This window comes from Macrotis lagotis, chromosome 1 (assembly GCF_037893015.1).
Source record: "Macrotis lagotis isolate mMagLag1 chromosome 1, bilby.v1.9.chrom.fasta, whole genome shotgun sequence".
In the NCBI taxonomy this organism is placed as follows: Eukaryota; Metazoa; Chordata; class Mammalia; order Peramelemorphia; family Peramelidae; genus Macrotis; species Macrotis lagotis.
In genome coordinates, this window is record NC_133658.1 from 409,556,632 (window position 1) to 409,582,454 (window position 25,823).

At 35.7% G+C, this 25,823-nt stretch overlaps 1 protein-coding gene and 1 long non-coding RNA gene across 6 annotated transcripts in view; one reads left to right on the forward strand and one right to left on the reverse strand.

Moving 5' to 3' along the window:
• The window catches only part of FGF1 (fibroblast growth factor 1), a 150,329-nt gene that overhangs the window by 100,169 nt on the left and 24,337 nt on the right, over positions 1 to 25,823 (forward strand). For all 5 annotated transcript variants that reach the window (XM_074212718.1, XM_074212714.1, XM_074212716.1 and 2 more), the window contains one exon: positions 22,579 to 22,682. In XM_074212718.1, coding sequence (XP_074068819.1) covers positions 22,579 to 22,682 — 104 coding nt within the window. The remainder of the gene's footprint in view (positions 1 to 22,578; positions 22,683 to 25,823) is intronic.
• LOC141506186 (uncharacterized) overlaps positions 1 to 25,823 on the reverse strand; it is an 82,263-nt gene that overhangs the window by 34,720 nt on the left and 21,720 nt on the right. The window lies entirely within an intron of this gene.

The window sequence follows — 25,823 nt, forward strand, 5'->3', positions numbered from 1 at the left end:
CCACAGAAACTTACTAGCTCTGTGTCTCTGAGCATCACTTATCCCTGTTTGCCTCAGTTTCTTATCTGTAAAATGATCTGTAGAAGGAAATGGCAAACTATTCAGTGTCTTTTCCAAGAAAACACCAAGTGGGATCAGGAAGAATGAAACACAACTGAAAAGACTGAACAACAAAGGTAGTTATAGAAGCTGGAGTTAGACTTTGTCTTTTTTTTTTTTTTTTTTAGTTTTTGCAAGGCAATGGGGTTAAGTGGCTTGCCCAAGGCCACACAGCTAGGTAATTATTAAGTGTCTGAGGCCAGATTTGAGCTCAGGTACTCCTGACTCCAGGGCTGGTACTCTATCCACTGTGCCACCTAGCTACCCTGAGTTTGTCTCTTCTTAAAGAAATTATTATCTAAATAAACTTGCCAAGGGGAAGGAAAAAATAGAGAAAAAAGAAATGAGTAGAAAATATAGCTAGACAAAGATGAGTAAGTAATGGACTTTTGAAGGAATTCAGTTTGGTATCAAGGCTTTATTCATGTGATGAATATTTATAGAAGGATTCTTGATAACCACACTGATAGGAAATAATATACTTCAGAAATGGCATATCTTCATGATGCCTGTATTTTTATGGCACTTTAGCAGTAATAAAGTTCTATGCAACTGACTGGGGAGATAGGGATGGAGGCTGGCTATTAAGACTTCAATCTGGTACTTTGTTTCACCTAATTCCAACCCCGCCTCCCCCACACCAAGCTAATTCTTGGCTTAGGGGTAGAGGCCACAGTAGGTAACTTTGGAGATAAGTAAATATTTGGTTTGTTCCAAAAGCTGTCTTTACAAAAGATTTCTTATTCGTGTGATCAAATAGAAAAAAAAAAAGAATAGTAGATCAAAGTAATATGGTGCAGCATTTTGAATCAGAGGACCAGGGTTCAAATTCTGATTCTTCCACTTACTGTCTCGATGACTTTGAGTGAGTTACTTAAAGTTTTATAGGTCTCAATTTCTTCATGTGTAAATGAAGGAGTTGGATTCAATTGTCTCTAAGGTCCCTTCTAGCTCTATAGATTATCCTATCATGCTATGATCTGGGTTCCAATTCTGCAACTGCTACTTAATAGCTATGTGATCTGGGGAAAGTCACAACTTCACTGGAACTCATTTTCCTTATCTGTAAAATGAGGGAATAAGATTAATGATGCTCAGGTTCCAGGTTCTATCTAGTTTGCTAGTCCATGAGGTTTTTTTTTTTTTTTTTGTGACTGTGGCATTGTAAAGAAAGTAAAGAATAAGGACCCTGAGCTTGTATTCTCAGCTAAAAGACCTGCTTCCTCTTAAATTAGGGAATAACTTAATGGTAGTAGGTGAATCTCAGGAACAGGTGAAAATAATTTAATTCAAGTAAACAAAAACATTAGTAAGGATCTACTATGTATAAGGTCTTATGTTAAGCACGATGACTACAAAGACATAAAAGGGGAAAAAGAAACACTCTCTAACTGTTGAACTGGAGGGGAGAAAGAAATTGCTTTGATCACATGTTTTAGGGTGCTAAGCTATATATACGGAAACTTTAAAGTGGGGAACTTGCAGCAGTCTGGAATGAATCAAATTTCTGTATAGGTTACATTCTTTTTTTTATCATAATAAATATTTCTGAAGATCTCCATACATGGCAGCATGTTAAGGCTTCTGATCCTCTATTTTGGTTCGAGGTTATCCATGCATGAATTAAGATATCAGGTCTAGTTTGGAAAACTGCAAACCTCAGCTTTCCACGACTCAGTCCAGGATAATATTTGTGGTATTTCCTAATTCTAGGGACTTTCTCTGAGGAATGCTGAGAGCCTGTGCCCAGGAGGCCTTCCTTTAGGGCTTTTAACATTTGATGGATACTGGTACAGCTCTGGGGTTATTCTACTATTATACCTCAATGTATAATGTCTGGTGATGCTGTCAAATTAGGGAATTAGACCAGATCATTTCTAAGGCTACTTCCCATTCTAAATTGCCATTTACCAACATGGTACAGTGGAAAGAGCTTTGGATTTTTTGGGGAAAAAAGCATGTTGGCTCAAATTCCTATGCTGGGGTTACACTAGAGTCAGCTCTAATGTTAAATTAGTGTGAGTGCTTTACACCTTAGAAATGGAGCAATTGGTAATTACTGAAAAATCAGGACTTGATTTATAAAACAATTGATTATCTAGATAGATTTAAGGGCTAATGATGCCATTAAATTTACATATATATGTATATGACTGTGCAGAAACATTGTTAAACATTTAATAATGTTTGTCCTACATTCTTGAAGAAGATCATGACATAAGGGAGGTGATGCCATGACAAGCACGTGAATTGGATTTGAGTGAGGGGGTCCCACTTTCTCCTCCAGTGTCATCTGGGTCCAGTGACCAGATAGGAATCAGGATGATTGGAGATGGCCCTGGATGCAAGGCAATCAGGGTTAAGTGACTTATCCAAGGTAATACAGCTAGTAAATGTCTGAGGCTAGATTCAAACTCCTGTCCTCCTGACTCCAAAGCCAGTGCTTTATCCACTGCTCCATACTTGCCTGTGTTGTTTCTATCTATGTGACTAGTAAAATTACTGTTTTCTTTAGTTTTCAGTTTCCTCATCTTTCAAAGCCTAGTGACGACTAGGCTATCTTTAATATCTCTCCCAGTTATACACTTGTGGTCCTTAGTTCTATGATCTGTATTAAATTCAGTAAATGGCTCTGTTACACCTCCTTCCCACCCTCCCCCCATCACCTGGGCATGGATTCTCTTTTGTGACACTACAGTTTATTGCTTATGCATCAACTTAATTTGTTCATGGGAGCAGAAACCAAGTTTTTTTTTTTTCACTGAACATTCTAGGTTGAGATTTAAGGATGGAAAATGAGTGTGATGTGGGTCACAAAATCAAAAACCCATAGTCATATACATTCAGCACCTCCCATTCAGAGACTCAGCAACTTCCTCCAAGGAAAGTGTACGGTTACCCTCAGTGGAGCAAGAGCAAATTAGGGTAACCCCCCCCCCCCACCAAATGCCAACTCCTAGTTTTTGTTTTTGTTCAGTTGTTTCAGTCATGCCTGACTATTCATGACCTCATTTGGGTTTTTCTTGGCAAATTTTCCATTTCCTTCTCCAGTTCATTTTTATGGATGAGAAATTGAGGAAAATAGGGTTAAGTGACTTGGCTAGGGTCATACAACTAGTAAATGGTTGAGGCCAGATCTGAACTCAAGAAGATGATTCTTCCTAACTCCAGGTTTGGCACTCTATCCTCTGTGCCATTTAGCTTTCCCTAATTCCTAGTTGGGAGAGGGATTAATTAATCTTTGGAAACTGTAGCAGTCATTATTAATCAGCCCATCATTGTTAACCAAGAAAAGGAATTGTGTGTTGACCTTGGAAACAGGAAGACCTGGATTCTAATCCCATCCAACACTTACTAGCTCTGTGACCAAGAGCAAATTGATTACTCTCTCTAAATCGAAGTTTACTCATATGCATATCCTTGAACTCAGTGACCTCTAATTTTCCTTACAGCTCTAAAAATCTCTGTATGGTTGCACTGAACAAAACCCAACAAAGATGACAGTGTTTAGTATGTTTCTTGGCCATTGGGTTATTCTTGATTATCAGCCAACTCATTTTTTTTAGGGTTTTTTTTTTGCAAGGCAAATGGGGTTAAATGGCTTGCCCAAGGCCACACAGCTAGGTAATTATTAAGTGTCTGAAACCGGATTTGAATCCAGATACTCCTGACTCCAGGGCTGGTGCTTTATCCACTGTGCCACCTAGCCGCCCCTAGCCAACTCATTTATTTGTAGCAGTGCTTTACTTCACAAATCCTTGGTCTGAGAGTACTTCAGAAGAGGTCAGCAGGATTAAAAATAAAATAAAATAAGACAGACTTTTACATATATCAAGCACCATTGTTTTGCATGAAGCCTTTTCTGATTCTCCCTCCAAATGCTAGTGCCTTACCTACTAAATTGCTTTGTATTTTATTACTATGTAAATATTTGTATTTAATTCATATTTATGCTACTTATATTTACACATGTATTTTTGTATCTTCCATTAGTGCTTAAGCTCTTTATGAGTAGGGATTGTTTTATTCTTTATATTTATACCCCCCAGTATTTAGCACAGTGCTAGTAGGTGCTCAGTCAATATTTGGTTGTTGGATTAATTGATGTTGATAGTCTCTTTAATGGTGCAATCCATCCATATCTTCTCATGCTTTCATCATATTTCATAAATCCTTCATAAACAATCCATTTAGTTCTCTTTCTCTAAGTCTTTAGACATTTCATCTGGATATTTCTTATCCCTTACTCTGATCACAAGACTAGTACATTCCTGATCAGACAATTTCTGGATATTTCTATGCCACTTATGTAAGGATTATAGACATAGGAGGTAAAAGATCCTTCAAAGATCTAATCCAAATATCTCATCTTTCACATGTCTAAGTTAAGGCCCCAAGAAATTGAGTGATGTTTCCAAGGTAACACAAGTCATTGACATCCAAGGTGGGAATATTGCAAGTTCTTGTAGATAAAGTACACTTTCCACTGTATCATATTTCCTGGGTTCAAGAAGCATGTACTGCAACCCTGATTACAGCCACCATGTGTTTTTCTATTACCTTTTGAACCACTTTCAATTTTATTTATTTAGAGATTATTGTATTACTTGATTAATAGCAATAAAGCTTCACTGGAAGAACATCAGTGTTAAAAAGAAATGGAATTTATATCAGGATTCAATTTGAGATTATTAAGAGTACTAATCAGTATTCTAAATGCAACCTAGACTTTTCTTCTGGCTCTTGAATTCTGGACCCTACTTCTGTCTTCTAGACTTCAATATCTCTCCTTTCATTGTCCCACTGCTCCTCCTCCTACATTTATATGTTGTCTTTCATTCATTTGGATGTAAACTTCTTGAATTTTCTTTTTTGCTTGTATTTATATCTCCAATACTCAGCATAATGCCTAGCATATACTGAGTTTAATAAGTGTTCTTTTCTTTCCTTCTTTTTTTTAACTGTCCATTTTCAGTATCTTTCCAAGTTTCAGAAGAGTTGCCATTTTTGTCCTTCATTCTCAGTTAGGATTTTTTTTTTTAGTTTTTGAAAGGGAAATAGGGTTAAGTGACTTGCCCAAGGCCACACAGCTAGGTAATCATTAAGTGTCTGAGGTCGGATTTGAACTCAGGTACTCCTGACTCCAGGGCCAGTGCTCTATCCAGCTGCGCCACCTAGCCGCCCCTATGTCCTTCATTCTCAAAGAAGACAATGGTATCAGAGAGGTGATACTGTGACATTTACATGAATTGGATTTGAGTGAGGGGGGTGCTATGCTAGGTCACCAGCCTCGCTTCCTTCTCCAGAGCCATCAGGATTCAGTGGCCAGATATGAATCAGGACGACTGGAGATAGCCCTTGATATGAGAAAATCAGGATTAAGTGACTTGCCCAAGGTCATACAACTTGCCAGTGTCTGAGGCCACATTTAAATTCAGGTCCTCCTGACTTCAGGACCAATGCTCTATACACTACTCCATGTAGCTGCCCATCGTATTAGATATTCTTAATATACTTAGTTTTTCCAGTGTAGAATGCTAGGTTAGTCTCTCTTGAATAACTGCGTATCTTACTGAGGAATTATTGTAGCATTCTGGACCTTAATAGAATCAGCACAATATCATCAGCAAATAACAGCACCTATAGGAGTTCATCATAATGAATGGAATCCCTTCTTCATTAGAGCACTGCATAGATTATCTACTACAGCAGTGGCAAACACCTTTGGTCAGGAAATATTTCCTTGTTTTGTACATTGTTTGATACCAGTAAACAACTGACTAGAGTTATGTTTTTAGTTACATTTACCAAAAGAATCTTGACAATATGATCAAGATTATGCCATGATCTTAGCCGTTTGGATGAGAAAGAAGTTTCTGGAGAAGTCTTTCTAGTTGTTTTTTTTTCTTGTGAGCAAAATGCTTTTAAAAAAATCAAATGATAAACATAGCAAATCTCTACATTTTTCGGGCAACTTCATGGATGTGGATAAGTGGTCTTCTATGGAAAATTATCCATTAAACCCTGGTTGTTTTCTTCTCAAATATTTATCAAAGTAATGGGGGTCTTCGATGGGTATCTAAATTGTTCTCATAAGGATTTTATAAAGAAAGCAGGTATACGGATCAGTAATAATTAATATCCTTTTGTTTGTCTTTTGGTTGGGAGTAATACTATCAATTGTTCAGCATATTTCAGATGTTTTGAGAATCAAACCATTATTGAATCAATTAACAAGCATTTATTAAGCACTATTAGATAATATTAATAGTGCTATTAAAAATATTTCATTTAATTGTAAGAGTAGGCATGGAGGTCAATACTTACTGATGTTATATTAGCTACCTTTTTCAGTATTAATGAAATCCCAGTTATTTTCTCAATGTCTTTGATATCTTCCTCTCCTTCAGTATTTACTTTATATATACTTAATGCTCCTTAATATTTCCAGTATTGTAGTGTTTCCAGTATAGATCGCCTCTGCTACATTTCTTGTTTTTGTTCTTAGTGCCATTTCTACCTTATTAGCATATCTGGAATTTAAATGTTAGGGTAGTAGCTTAATCATCATTAATAAACTTGTTAAATTTCTTTTTGCGAATCATTTCCATTTTTCTTCTCTTTGTAGACTTCTCATTTTCATCTTTGAATACCATTGTTATAATTTTGCTTATGTGAATATCTTGTCAAATGTTCCTTAAACTAGTTTTAACTGCTTCTCTCTTTTTTATGAGATAGTTTGTAGTTTTTATAAAACTACTTTTAGTCATTCATTATCTTTTTTGTATGATTTTACAAATAAACTTATTTTCTATCCCAGAGTTGCATTAGGCAGCCACAAGGGAGTTAGATGTTTGTAGAATAAGATGCTTTCTGAACACTTTTGGTTTTCTTGTTGAGGTAATTAATTTATATTGGTTAAACTTTTAGATAGAATGATTATAGTTGGTGTCAATGTCATTTCTCTTGTCCATTGTCCATTTTGGATTTTCAATGACTTGTTTAAATAATTCAGAATTGAGTCATTTCAATTATATATTCCATCTTTTTTTAATCTTAGATCTGAAAAGTTGGTATGGATAACCCCCTCATTAATAACAGATCTCTTCCTACTTTTTAAAACTATTCTATTTTGTGCTTTATTCTGATGTTTCACTATATCCATATGTCTACCAATTTTTTGAATAACTCATTCATGATAAAAAAGACATGATGTTTCTACATAATCTACAAGTCTTTCACCTCTTTCACTCCTTCTTGAACAATGCTTTCTTGTTTATTTCTTCCAATCCTCACACCTTTTCCCACCTTTGCTGCAGGAATATAGACATTGAATTGAAAGGTTATGTCAAAATCTTCACAGAATTCTCTGCCTCTTCATCCTCTGCAACCCAGGATGGTGCATAGGCTACAATTATTTTCATGGAAGTCTTTTTTCAAATATGTATCATTAGAATCACAATATACAGTGACCCAGATATTCTAATAAATAATGTTACTTCTTGCTTCTGTGCATATTCATTTCAACAGTTCCTTTCTTTAACAATCATTTTTTTGGTCAGGTTTTAAATTTTCCATTTTTCTCCCTCCCTCTCTCCCTCCCCTCCCTCTCACCCTGACAGAAAGCAATCTAAGATAAGCTATACATGTATAACCATGCTAAACATAGATTGATATTAATCATTCAACAATTCCTTCCTTTGCCTCTACAAGGAGTACCTGTGAATGATCCTTCCATTTATTTATAATATCCTTCTTTCTTCTGGTTTCCTTTATAGAAAGAATGTCAAGATTTATACAAGTCAATTCTTCTAGAAAAAAATGTCTACTTGCTATTTACTGAACAACAACTTTACATTTTGAGTATCAATGGTCAAGTTAAAATTTATTTCTGGCCTAAAAACTCCCCCTTCCTAACTCTTTCCCTTCCACTCTGCGAGCATAACAGTGGAAGTGGAATAAAGTCTCACAATATGGAAGACCAATTTTTATTTTTCTTTGTTTCATAAGTTAACAAGGCCAAAAAAATCACCACCAGGTGGCCGGTTTATTAGCTATGTGCCTCTCCATAATTCATTACAGTGGGCTTTGGAGAAAAGATTACAGGGAGGGATGGGAAAAAAAAGAAAAATTTACATAACTTTATTATATAGTTCAAAGGAATAGCAGATTTTATATAAAAGATTCCCAGTTTCATGTGCGATCTTTTTTTTATTATACAGTGCTATGAAAATACTTGTTTTATTCCATAAATTAAAACTAAAAAAGTAAAAATTTAAAAAGAAAACATTGTTTGTCAATGAGGCATACTTGAAGTTTTTGCAGCATGATAGAACCTGTCACAAGTGACAGAGACTTTGAGAATTATCTCCATACCATTGATGAAGCACTGCAATAAGGACTTTTTTGAAGGACTACATAAATATTTTAAAAATGCGAAGTGATTTCTAAGTAAGTGGTGTTGACAACTAAGGGAATTAGGAAAGGACTCTTCAAGGAAATGGTGCTTGGGTCATGCCTTGAAAAAATTAGGGGTTCTAAAAGATACTGATAAGGATGAAATGCATTCCATTCAAAGGGGATACCATTACAAAAGCAGAGATGCAAGATATAGAATGTTATGCACTGGGAACAAGAAGTGGGTCAGTTTTTCTGGAGCATAAAATACCTGGAGAGAAATAATTTGTAAGTCAGGAAAGACAGCCTGGAGTCAGAGTGTGAAGGGCTTTAAAATATCAGACAGAAATTTGCATTTTGACCAGGACATAACAGGGAGACATTGAAGTTTCCTGATTGGGGAATTGTTATGATTATACCTAAATTTAAAGAATATCAAATAGGCAATTGTTAATAGTGCATATTAGTGAGAGAAGAGACTATATGCAGAGAAATCCATTAGGAATCTATGGCAAGTTAGGTGAGAGATAATGAAGGCCTGAAATAGAATTGTAGCATGAGTAGAGAAAAGGGGTTGGAAAAAGAGATGTTTAGAGGGTGGAATTGAAATGATCGGGCAATTGATTGGATATTTGAGGGTTGAATGAGATTGAAAAATCAAGTTTGCTAAAATGGGTGAATAGAAAGATAATTTTTCTCTAGAAAGAAATAGGGAAATTTGAAAAAGGATTGAGTTTAGGGGTAAAGATAATGCATTTCATTGTGAATGTGATGATTTTGAGATGCCTATAGGATAGTCAGGAATTTCTAGCTGGCACTTGAAGATTCAGGATCACAGTTCAGGTGAAATGAAGATTAGATTTGCAGATTTTGCAGTCATTTATATAGAAATGATAATGGATCTATGTGAGACCACCAAAAGAAAATGTAGTGAAAGAATATGAGAGGACCCAGGACAGAGCTCTACAGTAGCCCCACAAATAGGGAATAAGTCAGGATTTTTTTTTCAAAATTATCTCACTTTTGCCTTGGATATCTCTTATGTATTCTGTCTCTGATCCAGATATACTACCTATCTTTTTCTTTAACATCATTCCTACTTCCTCCTTAGCACATCAGAGTCTGACATGTATAGATCCAAGTGTAGTTGGTTATTTGTCATTTATTTTTTTATTTTTATTTTTTATTTTGCAAGTGACTTGCCTAAGGTCTAACTGCCCCTTATTTATCATTTATGATGAGAAAAGTTTAATAGAAATACTAGTATTTGTTGCTACTGTTGTGGTCTCTTTCATTGGTTTGTTGTCTTCTTTCTAGCTTCACTTGTAAATACTGTTGGGATGATTGTCACTATTGGGATGATTTAACATTTAGCAAAGGTTTATACCCAACTTTCTGAAGATTCAAATTCCCTTCTGTCATTCTTTGCTGTTATGTGAAGCAGCATTACTTGTAAACTTTCTCCATAGAGAAAGCTACAGGAGATATGATAGGGAGACAGGAAACTTCTGATTAGTTAACCACCTTTACCAATTCAGCTTATCTTCTATTCAATTTATTGTCTTAGATAGCTGCCTAGAACTCTGAGAAGTAAGTGTTAAAAGTGGAACTCAAACCTAGGTCTTTCTGGGTCCAGGAAAAGCTCTCTAAGCACTCTTCTATGTTACCTCTCACATGTTTCTCCAAAACATTTGGTAAATGAATGTATATTAGAAATTGCTATTGTTCTTGGCTGTAATGTCTGTTTTCTTGGCAAGGAGATTAAATGGTTTCTGGTTGATGTAGTTTCTGGGATTTTTTTTTTTGACCTGTACTACTTGTTGTGGTGATGGCTTTTATACTGATTAAATTTTTTCTGTAGGAAATGGTTGTCAGAGGCATGTAGTATGACTAGAATGCTGACTTTGAAGTCAGGAAAACCTGGGTTCAAGTTTAGTCTCTGATACATAAAGGCTGCATGAATCTGAGCAATTCACTTAGTTTTTCAGTAACTAAGATTACAAGTTGAAGAATAGTTGCTCATTTGAATTGGTAGAGTGTTTCTTCATTGGGATTTTTCCCACACCAAAGCAATCATAGGTCTGACCTCACCTACACCCTACCACCCAAAGAAAAAAAGTCACTTTCTTAAAAATTCATTGCCCATTCAATAATTTGTTTCAATGGGTCATATTGGAGTAATTGCCATTGCTCTCATTATCTGCTTATCTTATCCTTTCTTCTACTGTTGTATTGATTTTCTACTTTGAAGTAGTCAGTGATTTAACAGTTTGTTTTGAAATGATGCCCACATCAACCCATTTCACTTTGTTTGTGGTATTATTCACTACTTGTCATATCCAACTCTTGTTTTTAAAGAAAGTATATTGAAAAATAGACATTAAATTGCTGAATCTATAAGTCTTGGATCTTTTTTGTTTTTAATTTGAGATCATGTTATGACATTTTTTCATCATTTTCTTCTGTGCCTATTTTTGCATTGAATGAATATCTATCTATCTAATCATCTCTCTAATAATCCATCATCTATATAATAATTTATCATTAATCCAATCATATCATCTACCTATAATTTATCACCTACTATCATATGTCTATAATACTATCATTTATATATTATCCATCTGACCATTTATCTCTCATCTCTTTAATTATCTATTATCAATCTAATCATATGTTTATATAATCTACCTATTCACCTGTCTTTAATCTATCATAAATCTTATTATCTATTTATCCTCCAAATGATAATTTCTTTATTATCTACCTGATCAACTGTCATCTATCTATTTGACTATGCATATTTTGATTTCTTTCAAGTTCTTCATAGACTTTCTTGCCTCCTCCTTCAGTCTGCAATACATGCTGACAGACAAAGCACAATTATCTTTCCTGGTGGGTTTGTTGCTTGTACTCAACATAACCAGTAACAAGCAAAATGGCCAAAATAAAAAAATCTTTAGAAATCATGGGAAGCACAGGGATGTATGTAGCTGTGGGACAGAAATACTAACATTCAATTCAATTACTTTTTTTTATGAAGAAACTGTTGTGTGCAGAAGGCTATGTTATTCTGAGGGAAAGTACAAGTTAATTACAGAGATGACTCTTAGGACTCCAAATAATGATTCCTGTTAATTAGACTTTTTTTTGGTCTTGTATCCAAATTTTCATGAAGACTTGGTAAATTGATTATTTGTTCCTCATCTATGTCTCTATTCTCAGAAGGAAAAAAAAAATTTCTGACATTAGGGTAAATTCAGGCTCAAAAGTATAGATCATGGCTTTGAAAAGACTAGGGAATAGGCATAGAACATGATCTCTTGAATTCATATTGCATCCATAGATAAGACAAGTATCACTGGAAGCTTCCCACAGTGGAAGAAATCAGTGAAGGCAGTTAGCTAGGTGGAGCAGTGGATAGAGCACTGGCCCTGGAGTCAGGAGGACCTGAGTTCAAATGTAACCTCAGATACATAATAATGGCCTAGTCATGTGACCTTGGGCAAGTCACTTAACCCCATTGCTTAAAATAAATAAAAATTAAAAAAAAAGAAAGAAATCAATGGACTTAGTACTTTCTCCCCCTTTTCCAGGGTCTATATGGGATATCTCATTACTAAGATCTAGCCACATGATTGTTTCAAACTGCTTCTCAGCTATCCAGAGCTTGAGGTTGTCATGCTCTATTGAATGAAAGAACAAATGAATTTAATGAAAAGGAATTTATTAGGCATTTACTAGTAAGTCCTTTATTTTCCTTGTCAAGCATCAGAGATACAAATACATCCAAGCAAGGTAGTATCTGACCTCAAGCAGCTTATATTCTTTTTTAAAAAATCTATTTTACTTGGGTTTTTTTTGCTTATTCTATAAGCATTTATCATCTCTTCCTCTAATATCCTCTAAAAATACATAGTCCAGCAAAACAAATCCCTACTTTATTCATTTCTAAAAACAAATGTCTTATTCTGAATTTTCAGTCTATAATTTCTCTGACATAGCATGTTCAATATATTATCAGTCCTGTCTAATCATGGGTCATCATTGCATTTATCAAAGTTCTAAATTCTTTCAAAGTATTTTTTAATTTGTTCTAGGTATAAAAATGAGACTATGCAGGAAGCCTTAGGGGAGGGGTATCATAGTGATGGGGCTCTGGGAATACAAGGGGAGAAAACCTAAAGTTAAATGAAGAAGGGAAGATTATGCCACATGGACCAGGGGGTTACCAAGAAGAAGAAACCTTAGATATTGGAACACTGTGACAAAAAAATCATAGTTTTCCCATCTTGGTTGTGGGGAAAGGCAAAGAAATCGTTTGGATTCCATTTTGTTATCCTGGACTTCTCTGATGGGTATGGAAAAACAGTTTATTCCTCAAGAGGAATTCCTCAATGAACAATGATAACTGAAAACTCACAAAATTAACCCCAAACCCACCAGATGCAGGAGATGCTGTAGTATTATCCTATTTCAACAGATCTCACAATCATAGATTTAAAGCTAGAGGGGACTATAGAGTTTATTCTATTCCAAACTCCTCATTTCATATGTGATGAAACTGAATCTCAGGTGCCATTTTAATCAAGGTCCTTTGACTCAACACTATTCCTTCCAATGTCCCAAACTCTGAATTTTATGGAGAACATTATAGATACTTTTGTATTCAACAACTACTGCTTCTCCTTCTGTGCTGTAGATCAATTCCTGAAAAGTTGCATATTGATCACATATTTTCAAAGAGAATCATATATTAAATGGACTAGATACCTCTTTGAGAGTCTGAGCCATTTAACATGGAATAATATTTAATTTTAATTTTAATCTTTCCAGGCATCACTTTCCCTCTTTAAGCTACATTTTCCTTGACTGTGAAATGAGGGTCTTGGATCAACCAACCTCTAAGGTTCCTTCTTGTTCTAAATTTATTATCCTATAAGATGAGTTCAAACACAAGTATCCCTTCTGCATCTAATGAGTTCATATTTGTTCTATGAGTCTTTTGTTAGTCTTACATTGAATTCTTTCATGAAATGTGGAATTCTGCCATTTATGTTCCTTTGTTTTGTTTTAGGGAGGACAAGACCTAGATTTCATCTATGTTGGTACCTTCTAGGGTGGAAATGTCCTCTACCTATGCAGATAGATAGTTTATCTATATTCTATAATTTTAGAAATGTCCGGGGCCTCAAGACATTAGGTGACTTGCCCTGGGTTATACAGTTAGTATGGTTCAGAAGCAGAACTTCAACCTGGGTTTTCCAGATTTCAAGGCCAGTTCTCTCTTTACTACTCCATTATGTCCCTTTCTTGGGTTTTGTTTAAGTATGTTGTGGTTTAAAACTCTTAGATAAGTTGTAGAAAGATACTCTGACTCCCATATCAACTGGGGATTAAAAAGAAGTGAACCGATTTTTCAGATGACAAGCAAATTTGGGGAGAATGTCTGGTGACTGAGGGGATAACAGATTCCAAGCAGCCCAGAACTTTTTTTTCAAGGCATTGGGGTTAAGTGGCTTGCCCAAGGCCACATGGCTAGGTAATTATTAAGTGTCTGAGGTCAGATTTGAACCAAGGTACTCCTGACTCCAAGGTCAGTGCTCTATTCACTGCATCACCTAGCCACCCCCAGCCCAGAACTTCTTGAAGAAAGTCTGAAAGAAAAGTCTGAAAGACTCTAACTTCAACTATATGCTCTGCCAAAGGAGGTATTATGCCAGCTAATTGATTGTGTAGAGTAGGGAGGCCTTTTTAATCACTTTTCAAACACTCTTGGAATACACCAAATTTTCCAAGCAGCCTTGTCCAGCTCCTAAAAGAGGGATAGACAGCTTTACATAGGACAGTTTTTTCATAATTTATATAAAATGTATGTATATATCTATATGTATAATACAAAAATATTAAACCACTGGAATTTTTCCCAAACTTATTACCCCTCCTCCCTTTTCTTTTCCTTCATGAGGTCCAATCTGTGACCACATTTTAATTATAAATGCCATTGACACAAAACAACCTCACAGTGGACTCAATGAAGATGACCTCACTCCGGGTAAACATGGCAAGGGACGGGAAGTCTCCGACCCAGAATAAACTGGCACGTAATTTTGTTCGGCCCCTGTTCAGGGAGTGAAGGTGGAAAAGCAAACTCTGAGGCAGCAGAGGATCTGAGGAAAGCAGGAGCCTCTCACCACATTTTTTTTTCTTGCTCTGCGCACCACTTGTAACCTTATTAAAAATATTCCTGGGGCTGAACAGGAAGATGCTAGGATGGCTTGGTGCTCTGAAACAGGATGTCATACTTCAGAGGTTCCTGAGCTCTCTTCTCAGGGCCTGGGGCCAGTTCAGGAGGCTCAGCTCTTTAATATGCTTCCCCTTAGAAACCAAGGTTCCCTTGGTTTTTAGGGTCTTACAGTAACTGAGTCTTTATGGCCTTAGTCATAGGTTCTTATAAGAGAAGGGAAAGAAAAGAAAGAACAGAATAGGCATTAATGAAGCCCCTACTATGACCCAGGTGTTTTACAAATATTATCTCATTTGAGCTATGCAACATTACTGTGAGGTAGATTCAATTAATTATCTCCATTTTATAGCTGAGAAACTAAAGCAAACAAATCAAATGATGTGTTCAGGGCTATACAGCTAGTAAATGTCTGAAAGGATTTGAACTCAGGTCTGTTTAACTCTGAACTCAGAAATCCATTCATTATGCCACCTAGCTACTTCTAATTGGATCATATGCCTTTGGAATCATAGGTTCAAAAATACAGAGTTGGGAGGGAATTTTGAAGTCATCTGCTCTAAACACAAATACATATATTTGTATTTGTACATGTATGTATATATATAGATATAACACATATAGAACATTTGCAATTCAATTAAACAATTCAACAAACAGTTGAAATATGTATGTATGTATGTATGTATCAAACATTGTGTTAGATGCCAAGAGGCAAAAGATAGTCCCTGCCCTCAAGGAGCTTACAGTCTAATGGGGGAGACATCATGAAAGCAAATATATAAAAAGCAAGGATAAATAGGAAATAGGAGAAGTAAGCATTGGAATTTAGAGATGTTAAGGAAGTCTTCCTATTGAAGGTGAGATTTTAGTTGTACTCAAAGGAATTCAGGGAAGGTAACATGGCGGCGGGGGGGGGGGGGAGCTTTCCAGGCATGGGAGACAGAAATTGCTCAGAATCAAGAGAAGGAATATATATATATATATATATATATATATATATATATATATATATCTTTAAAATGTCTGCTTTTTTCAATATTTAATATATTTGATCTCATTCTCAAGCCAAAACTATGATTCCATAAGGGGACATAGTCAAACTGCCTTCATTCCATATTTATTTCCATCCAATCTAAAGATATGATCTACATGAGTCTGGGCAATAACTCTGTTTAAATTTCCCTGATTTAATGATGAAAAAAAGGAGCCAATTCAGAACAGCTATAAAGGCAAGTTTTCTCCTCTGTCTGACTTTTAAACCCCTCACAGTCTGGTTCTAGTTCTACCTTTCCAGGCCAACTATACATTACTACTCATCACACACTCTGCATTTTAGCCAACTAGCTAACTTGGTGTTCCCCTTATGGGACATTCCACCTCCTACCTCCATGTCTTTGTGGCCTGTCCCTTTTGCCCATGTATAAGGGATATACCACTGGATTCAATCCCATTTAATATAATTAACAATGCTGTATGCAGTTACTTTTATTAGAATACTTCTTTGATTGAGTTATAAAATCAGTCCATCTATTCATCAAAGAAATGAGATACAGTTATCCTTTCTATATCTCAACTTTCCCCATCACAGGTTTGATATATTGTATATCAGCATAAAAAATTACATGGGAATTTGGGGGGGGGGAGTTTTGCGAAAGCCACAGATGACATGTGAAGGCCAGCAGACAACACAGAAAAAGTTTAGAAACCCAGACATGCATAAAATAGATGTTGGTATTATATAATAGCAACATATTTTATCCTTTAATAACATAATGATTCATACTGCTTTGGTATGAAGGAAGGGCCAAAAAGTTTAACATGGATTTTCCAGTTTGCAGGGGCTCCATGCCCCTAACCCCTGAGATGTAGAAACTAATTGAATGGAAGCAGATGAAACCAAATAGGAAATGTCTTAGAGTCGGGTAAAGAAAATCAGTCATATCCTTTAAGGTTTGGATAAAACACAAAGTCATTTGGGCTTTTGACATTCCTGTACTATACTAGTCTTATGGTGAAGCAACTCCAGTTAAGTCCCTGAGAGGACTGTTTGAGTGGAGAGAAGGAAGTCTCTATCTCTTTTTCCCCCACCAGAGGATGATATGAATTTTAAAAAGTCAGGAGATTTGGATTTACCATTGTAATCCTATAGCAGTGTCCCCAAAACAGCAGTGACTGTTAAAGAGTCTACATCAGGGGCCAGGAACAAACCAGAAACATGAAAGACTATCAGCTTTGAGGACCATACAAGGACACTAATACTCAAAGTTCATCAAAGAGCTACTCACACTTCAGGAAGCTTTATGAGGGATCAACAAAGGGACTTCCATCCACCCAAGATCTGTAAAATAACCCTTGGCTCTCTAAGCCTGCATCTACTTTTCCTGTTTGTACTTGTATGAGACTATATGTACTTGTAGGAAGAGTGTGCCTCTGCTTGGAAAGGATATTTGGTTGATTATTAATGGGAGTACACTAGGTAGTTATCCCTAAAACCTTGAAGGGAAAAGTCATCTAATCTAATCTAGAGGACCAACCTGCTTGTGGAAGTGGAAATTAGTAGAATTAGCCTAGAAGGCTGTGCTTCCTCATCTCTGCTTCTTAGAATCCAGTGTCACATCTTTTTCCGATTTTCCTAGATGTTAGTGTTAGATAACTCTTCTCCAATTCCTTTAAAATGTTCTTTATTACATAGTATTTATTTTTATCACCTGGTAATAATTTTATTATCAAGTATTTATTTTATATTTATATGCTTATGAATATAAACATTTATCTACATACATATATGGGTTTATATGTATGCATCTATTAATTTGAGTTTATATTTTCCCTCTAGGAGATGTAAATTCCTTGGGTGCAGGGATTGCTTTTATCTTTGTATCCAAGAGTCTCAGTATAGAGTCTGGCATTATTAATTGATTAAAAAATGAAAATGAATTTAATCAAGTTGAATTCAGGAAGGACCTCCTTATAGGTGGTATCAAACATCATCCACTATCTTCCACTCAATTTTGTAGGATTATCAAAAGTTGTATGGCAAAGTGTATATTCATCTTGTTGGCAATTTTTGAGAAGTGTTACCAGACTGGTAGACTAGCTAACCATTGACTTCTTCAAAGACAGACAGAGTGAGCACTCGAGGGCTCCAGTGAGTTGCTTTGCAAAAATCATTGTCTTCAGTGACTGGAGTATTTCGAAGCTTATGCGAATATCTTTTGAACCCTTGGTTACAATGGATGCTTCTCCAGACTCATCTCTAAGGTTTCCATTGGCCTAGGGAAAAAGTGACTCATCTTTTCTACCCTCCCCCCCCATCTCGATCCTCATGCTTCCAATTTTTCCAGTTAGAAGTACAGAGAGGGAGCAAAATAGAGTGAGATGCATCTATTGATCTTCTCTTAGCCTCTAAAACACCTAACTGTGTGCAAGTCTGGTGTAGAAACTGATTTAAAAAAGTTTGAAGAGGTCACAGAGACAGATTGGAACCCCAGTTACCTTCTTCCTTGGTCCTGGTTTTAGTACATTTAGGATCATTGATTTTGAGCAAGGAAGGCTAACAAGTCACTGACCCCAACTCAGGTCCTCAGGTCCCAGGTCCTCTGGGTTCAATTGTGCTTCCCAATTTGTATTTTTAAGTCAAGGAACTGGGGAAAATTACACCCCCTCCCCTTCCTAAGCTCTCTGGCCCTCTTCCACATCACACTCCCTTTTCATTCCTAACCACTCTTCCTTAGCAAAAGCTGCAGAAGGATGTAAGCTTGGAAACCTGGACTCCAGTTATGCTAAAAGGAAGGAAACATGGTTAGCTAACATGAACAGCACAGACTAGGTGTCACTCACTGCTGCCAGCCAGGCCTGCTGAAGGATATATGTTTGGAAACTTTTGCCAGAAAGGAACCCAGTGAAAATGAGCTATTAAACTTGGATATCCTGAAGAAACAATATTTACAGAGGGAACTCCTTAAGGGAACATTCGCCAGTGGAATAACCCTGGTGGAGGAGCTCATGTCTGGGCACTGAATCATGTGCTTAGCAGGCCCCACAGCTCTCCTTTCCCTTTCCCTGAGATGTTCCCATTGTCCTCAAAGGTACTGGGCATGACTTAGTAAACTTCTATCTACCCCAGGACAACTGAAATGTTGTCATCCTCAGGATGGCAGAAGCAGTTTTTTTCTATAGTTGTTCAGAGTTGTGTTAAGTAGAAGTTTGTCATAAGATAATAAACTCTAGGCCCTCTGTGATATTATTGCACATTGCATGAATCCTCATAGACCCTAAAATGCACTTTATGTAACCTAAAACAATAAAATAGTAAATCGTAAACTCCTTGAGTACTGGGACTGGCTTTTGCCTTTCTTTGTATCCCTGTTATCTGGCACAATAGGACTTAATAAATTCTTGTCAATTTTATTTAATTATTTAGTTTGCAAGTAACTTTCTATGTGTTCATGTTAGTCATGTCCTACTCTTTGTGATCCCATTTGGAATTTTCTAAGTAGAGATTCCAGAGTGGTTAGTCATTTTTTTCTCCAAGTCATTTTACAGATGAAGAAACTGTTGCTTAAGTGACTTTCCCATGGTCTCATAGGTAATGAGGGTCGGATTTGAACTCAGGGAGAGGAATCTTTCTGACTCCAGGACTGCCTCAATATCCATTGTGCCATCTAGCTGCCCAGGTAGCTGTTCATACAATTGAAAAAATGACTGACATTAATAAAATACTTTAAAGTTTGTAAAATACATATATTATCTCATTTGACTCCCACAACAACTTTGTTGTTATTATCCATTTTACAGATAAGGAAGCTGAGGCATATGGAAATTAAATAGCTCCTACAAAGTACCCTAACTGTTAAATGTCAGAAGCAGGATTTGAATTTAGGTCTTTATGACTCTAAATATAATGCTTTATTAAATAGTGGTTATTTGCCTCTTCTTTGAAAATAGCCTGAAGGGAAAGTCCTCAATCACTCTCATTTTCAGAATAGCCTTAATAGTTTAAATGTGGTCAATTAATTTACCTGGATGCAGTTGTGGTGCCAGCACTGGATTTGGAGTCAGAGGACTTGAGTTTGAATTATCTATAAGTGCCATTTGGCTCATCTAAGCCAGTTTCTTCACCTGAAAGAATGAAAAGGAGCCTCTCATACAAGATTGATCCAGGGTCCAAGTGGAGTTAAAGTCCTATAGAAATTTAAATTATTATTACTACTACTACTATTATTATTATTACTAGAGTTTATTCACAGCCAACCTATATTAAATATCATTAAATTCTTGACTATTTTTGCCAATTTAGTGGGCAAGATATTTTATCTCTCTCATTTTACATGTAAGGAAACTGAGGCCTGAAGGAAGAAAATGATTAAGCCATATTACTAAGTAACAGAGAGAACCAGAACCTGAGTCTTCAAATTCTAAATTCTTTGCTTTGGTCACTGTACCATATTTCCTAAGCTCTACTCTATATCACGGGCACAAACTGTATCTTTCACTCTCAATAGTCATTGGTCAAAAAAGTGTCCAAGCACATATTTATTCATCCCCACTATAGGCTGTACAAGTTAAAGGAAACACTCTGCCTATTATTGGTCACTAGTTTCATTTCCCACATGGCATATTAGTCTAATAATGGCAAGAAGGTTTTTTTGTTACCCCTGCCTAATAGAACATTGTTGAAGAAGTGATGCTATGGAAAGAATGTTGGATTTGGGCTTGAAAAGATTTAAGTCCCAGATTTGTCACTCTCTGTGTGACTTGGGGCAAGTTGCTTAATCTCTTTGGGTGTCTCACTTTTCTCATCTTTAAAATGTGGAGATTGTAGTAAGAACTTCTACTAGCATAATGCTCTAAGAAGAAAATAGACTCATGATTGTCCATTCATCTGTGTTCAATGAACTTTTCAAAGAAACACAGGCAAGGGGCCTAAGTTCTAGTAGCCAAGATTTCCTGGGATCTAAGAGAATCTCAGTTTTACCTTTTCAAAAATCTTCCTTGTTTTTCAATCAATTTTTAGTTGTGTCTGACTATTTGAATTTATTTTGGCAAAGATACTGGAGACTCCAAGTCAGGCACTCTATCTATTGTTCCACCTAGCTACGTTCCCTTAGTTCTGATCAAAGTTAGGGGTGTGCTAGTAAATGTTTATAGTTATCTTTCTGGAAAACACACACATAAATACATACAATTTTTTTTTAAAAAGTTTTAAATTTAATCTTAGTGACCAAATCTAGTGACCAAATATTTATTTATTATTTTTTTTAAATTTTTTTAGGTTTTTACAAGGCAAATGGGGTTAAGTGGCTTGCTCAAGGCCACACAGCTAGGTAATTATTAAGTGTCTGAGGCCGGATTTGAACTCAGGTACTCCTGACTCCAGGGCTGGTGCTCTGTGCCACCTAGATACCCAAGAAGTCTATTAAAAAAAGTTAAGGGCCTATTCTAATCAGGCCCACTGTAGATAGATATCCTTGTACCATGTTTTATTAAGGAAAATCAATAAAATAGGAGTGGGAAAAACTAAGGTTTGATTTAGGTCTTTACATGCAAAACTCCCTCAAACTTCCTTTCTATGGTTTTCATTCAGAAAACATATTGAACTCTTACAGTTTGCCAAGGAGATTGCAAGGACCCATGGCACACAAAGCCATTTGGCATCCAACACCTGTTCCTAAGGCATGTCTAATCAGTGCAAATCAAAGCATCATTTTTTGGGGTGGGGTTTTGCAAGGCAATGGGGTTAAGTGACTTGCCCAAAGTCACACAACTAGGTAATTATTGTGTCTAAGGCTGGATTTGAACTCAAGTCCTCCTGACTCCAGGGCCAGTATTCTAGCCACTATGCAACCTAATTGCCCCAAAGTGTCATTTTTAAGCAGAGAAGAACTCTCAAGTAACTACTTGTTCCCACTCAATCATTTCACTCTTGCTTGTATCAAAACCAGGTAGCCATACACACTATCGTTTAGCCAAACCACATGATGGGTAGTTTCCCTGTGTTCCAGGTACAAAGATTCATGCTGTTTTGTAGGACCCCCTTCTGTTTAGAGAAAAAAATAAACATACATATTTTTTAAAAATAATGGTTAAATCAAAATTGCTTCTCCTCTCCCCATCCCTGATCCCACACCTATAGAAATCTAGATATCGAAAGATAAAATACTACTTATTGGAATAGAACTTGTCTGGGACATAATTGTTTGCTGTTCTCGGCATCCTTTATCTATATGGGTCATGAAATCTAGGGGAATCTTAGAAAATGGAACACAGAATGTCAACTCTAGAAGGAGCCTTAGACCATAGAATGTCAGAGCTTGAAGGTTCATCCTTTAGAACAAAGAACACAGAATGTCAGTACTGAAAGGGACCTTAGAACATAGAGTTGGAACTGGAAGACATGTACCTTAGACCACAGAACACAGCTTCAGCATTGGAAGGGATCTTTAGAATAGAATGTCAGAGTTAGAAGGGATTATAAAGAAATCAGAATGTCAGTTCTGAAATGTCATTTCTTTCAACCTCTCAATTTACAAGATTTGGGGGTTGGGGAGGAGTAAAGAAGAGGAGCTCAAGGGAAGGTATCATTGTGAAGCTCAGTATCTTCTTGCTAGGTTTCTGGATTAGCATAGAATCATTCATTAATTCCCTAGGACAGTTTTTTTTGGAGGGGAAAGAAAAGAGGTCGTATTTCTATGTTTTTATTATTTGGGGTCTCTTTCTCAAGGGTTTTGGGATATGAATGAGCCTAATTTTCCGTGGCTCGCCGTCCCTGCTGCTTGGCCATATCTGTAGCAGCTAGGTGTTTATTTACTTTTCTTGTTTTATTTTTATTTCAGTTCAACTGCAACTAAGCGCGGAAAGCGTGGGTGAGGTGTATATAAAGAGTACTGAGTCTGGCCAGTATTTGGCTATGGACACCGATGGACTTTTATACGGCTCAGTAAGTATGAGGTTTACACGGTACCAGACACAGGGAAGTTTTGAGGTTTCCAGAAATCTTGTAGTATTGAGTAATGTAACACAGAAGCAACAATTAGTCTCTGTTTGTTATTTTTCCAATTGAATTCCCACCCCCCTACCCTGCTTTATTTTAGGTTTAAAAAAATTAAAGAGCTTGCAGAATTGTCTCAAAACCTGAACTATATTATCATGCACATCTGGAAGAGGAAACTTTGGTGGAAGCTTTTGTTAGCGTTAACCAGTCACTCTCTTGTGGGGCATGATCCAACTCTTCAAGCATTTTTGGAAAGTTTCGTCCTGTCTGTAATATTGCCATTTCCCTAAGCAATGTGCCTCTTAAACTTTTCTGCATGCATAAATTTCAAGATTCATGATGGACGACTATTTTGCTAAAAGTCAAACATGGAACTTTTAACACTGATCCTTTTCTTTGTTTTTAAAAACTGACATTGATTCATTTTATTTTCACACCACCTTAATTTCTGAATATATCTCTCCTCTTTACAATGCAAATCATGCCCTGTACCAAAAAAAGAAAGGGAAAAAATTGGTAGGATAAGGAGTGAGGGAGGTAGGAAACATTTATTATAATAATAGTAATAGCGAACATTTATGTAGTATTTTAAGGTTTATTAGGTACTTTATATATATCATCTCATTTGATATAATGACCTTTGAGTCAGGCATATTATTATTTCCATTTTACAGATAAGGAAACTAAGTCTGAAAAAGGTTAGTTGTCATATTGCTAATATATATATATATATATATATATATATATATATATATATATATGTATGTATGTATGTATATGACAGAATTTGAATCTGGGTCTTCCTAACATCTAGTTCAGAGTTCCATTACATTACCTAAAGTCAACTGACTTCATCAACTGAGTCTGACTTTCAGCTTTCTCATTTGCATAAGGTATCAAATGTTGTTGTAAGGATCAAATGAAATGTAAAGTTCTTAGTACAAGTACCTGGCACATCGTAAGAAATATAACAATGTTGGCTTTCATATATTATTTTATATTTTACAATGTGTATTCTTTATATTTATTGTTTTGTATGCTACATAATTTATTATTTTGAAGTCCTTCAATTTATTTAGCCATTTTCCAGTCAATGGGTCTTGTTTCCAATTCTTTGCTGCTATAGCAAAAAAAAATCTGCTGTTAAAACTATTTCGTCTATCTTCCTGACAGTGTATCTTCCCAGGAGTAGCAGAGACAGTTAGGCATAACTTCAAATTGCTTTCCAAAATAAGAATTCAACCAAGAGCGTATTAGTGTGCCTGTCTTTCTATAGCACTGTGCTTCACCTCAACAAAGTCTCCATCTTTTGTCATCTTTGTTAATTTTTTGGATGCAACCTTATAATTGTTTTAATTTGTATTTATTTTATTATTGGTTATTTGAATTAACTTTTTTAGTTGGCTATTAATAGTTTATGAATCTTTTGAGAAGTGTTCCCCCCCATCCCTTATCAGTTGACTATGCATTCAGTGGGGAATGACACTTTATATTCTATATCTGTATTAATTATCTCTATATCTTGGTTCTCAGAGCCTTATTGGATATATTTGTTGTATAAAATTTCTTCCTCCTTCAAACTTCCCTCTTACTTATTCTACATATGGCTTTCTCTTTTAAATGTTTTATTGATACATTTGATTTTTAAATTAAATTTTTCCTTTAACATCATCTACATTTCTCTCTGTATCTATCCTTGCTTCTCTCCCCTTCTCCAATAATTCACAGAAAAACAAAATAATAAAATGCCAGAGATAGAAGGGAACTCAGAAGCTACCCTTACTTAAGCAAGGAAGCTACTCTACACATACTTCAAAAGTGGGTCATCCATTCTTTGATTAAAAATCTCTGTAAGGGTGAATATCTCTTGAACTCATTCCACTTTTAGATAGCTTGTATGTTTAGAAAATTTTGTGCATTGTTTCTAATTCTACCCCTTCAGGTCAAACAAAATGAATCTAAATTTGGAATTATATTTAAAAACTGTCTTTCCTGTACCAAAATCTTTTAACTTAAGCATTCCTAGTTCCTTCAACCAATTTTCATTGAGAATGATTTCAAGGCCTTTCATCATTCTCTTAGACATTTTTCTGGCTTATCAATAACTTTTTGAAAAATTTGATTGCCAACTTGTTACTCCAGATATTGTCTAAATGGAACAGAATACATTTGGACAATGACCTTCTTAGTTTTGGACACTATTTCCATCTTTCATAAGCCTAAGCATGCATCAAGCAAGTAGGTGGCACAGTGGATAAAGCTAGGAAAATGGGCTGGGAAAAAGGAAGACTAATCTTTCTGAATTCAAATCCAACCACAGATACTTACTAGTTGTATGACCTTGGGCAAATTGTTTAACCCTGTCTGCCTCAGTTTTCTCATCTATACAATAAATTGGAGAAGGAAATAGCAAACCACTCTGGTATCTTTGCCAAAAAATAACCATAATTGGGAAGAGTCAAGTTATGCAATGACTGAAATGACTAAATAACAAAGATTGCATTAGCTTTCTTGCTTGTCATATCACATTATTGACTTATATTGAAACTTTCATCTACCACACTCCAGAACTTTTTTTAGATAAAATTCTGTTTGTCTATTCTTCTTCCATATTATACCTGTCGAATTGGGTTTTTTGAACACAAATCTAAGACTTTACATTCATTCCTATTAGATTTCATCTGGTTTAAAGCTGGTTAATATGACCCATGGATCAAATTTGACCTGAGCCTGCTTTTGAATGGCTGGAGAGCTAAAATGGTATTAAATAAAAATAAGGTTTTATTGTATTTTAAATGTAAAAAAAAATTAGCTTCTAGGTCTCATAAAAAAAAGGTAGACTGGATTTGGTCCATGGACCATAGTTTACTAATCTCTTCTTTAATCTATCAAGATCTTTTTTGAAACCTGGCCCTCTTTTATCCGATGTGTTAACTATTCATATTTATTTGAATGTGACATGTTTTTTCAAGCTCAACATATTCAAAAACAGACTCATTATCTTTCTCCCTAAAACTACTCTTCCTTCCTACTTTCCTATTTTTTTTTCTTCCAGTGACTCTCATTTAAAATTTTGGATATTCTTAA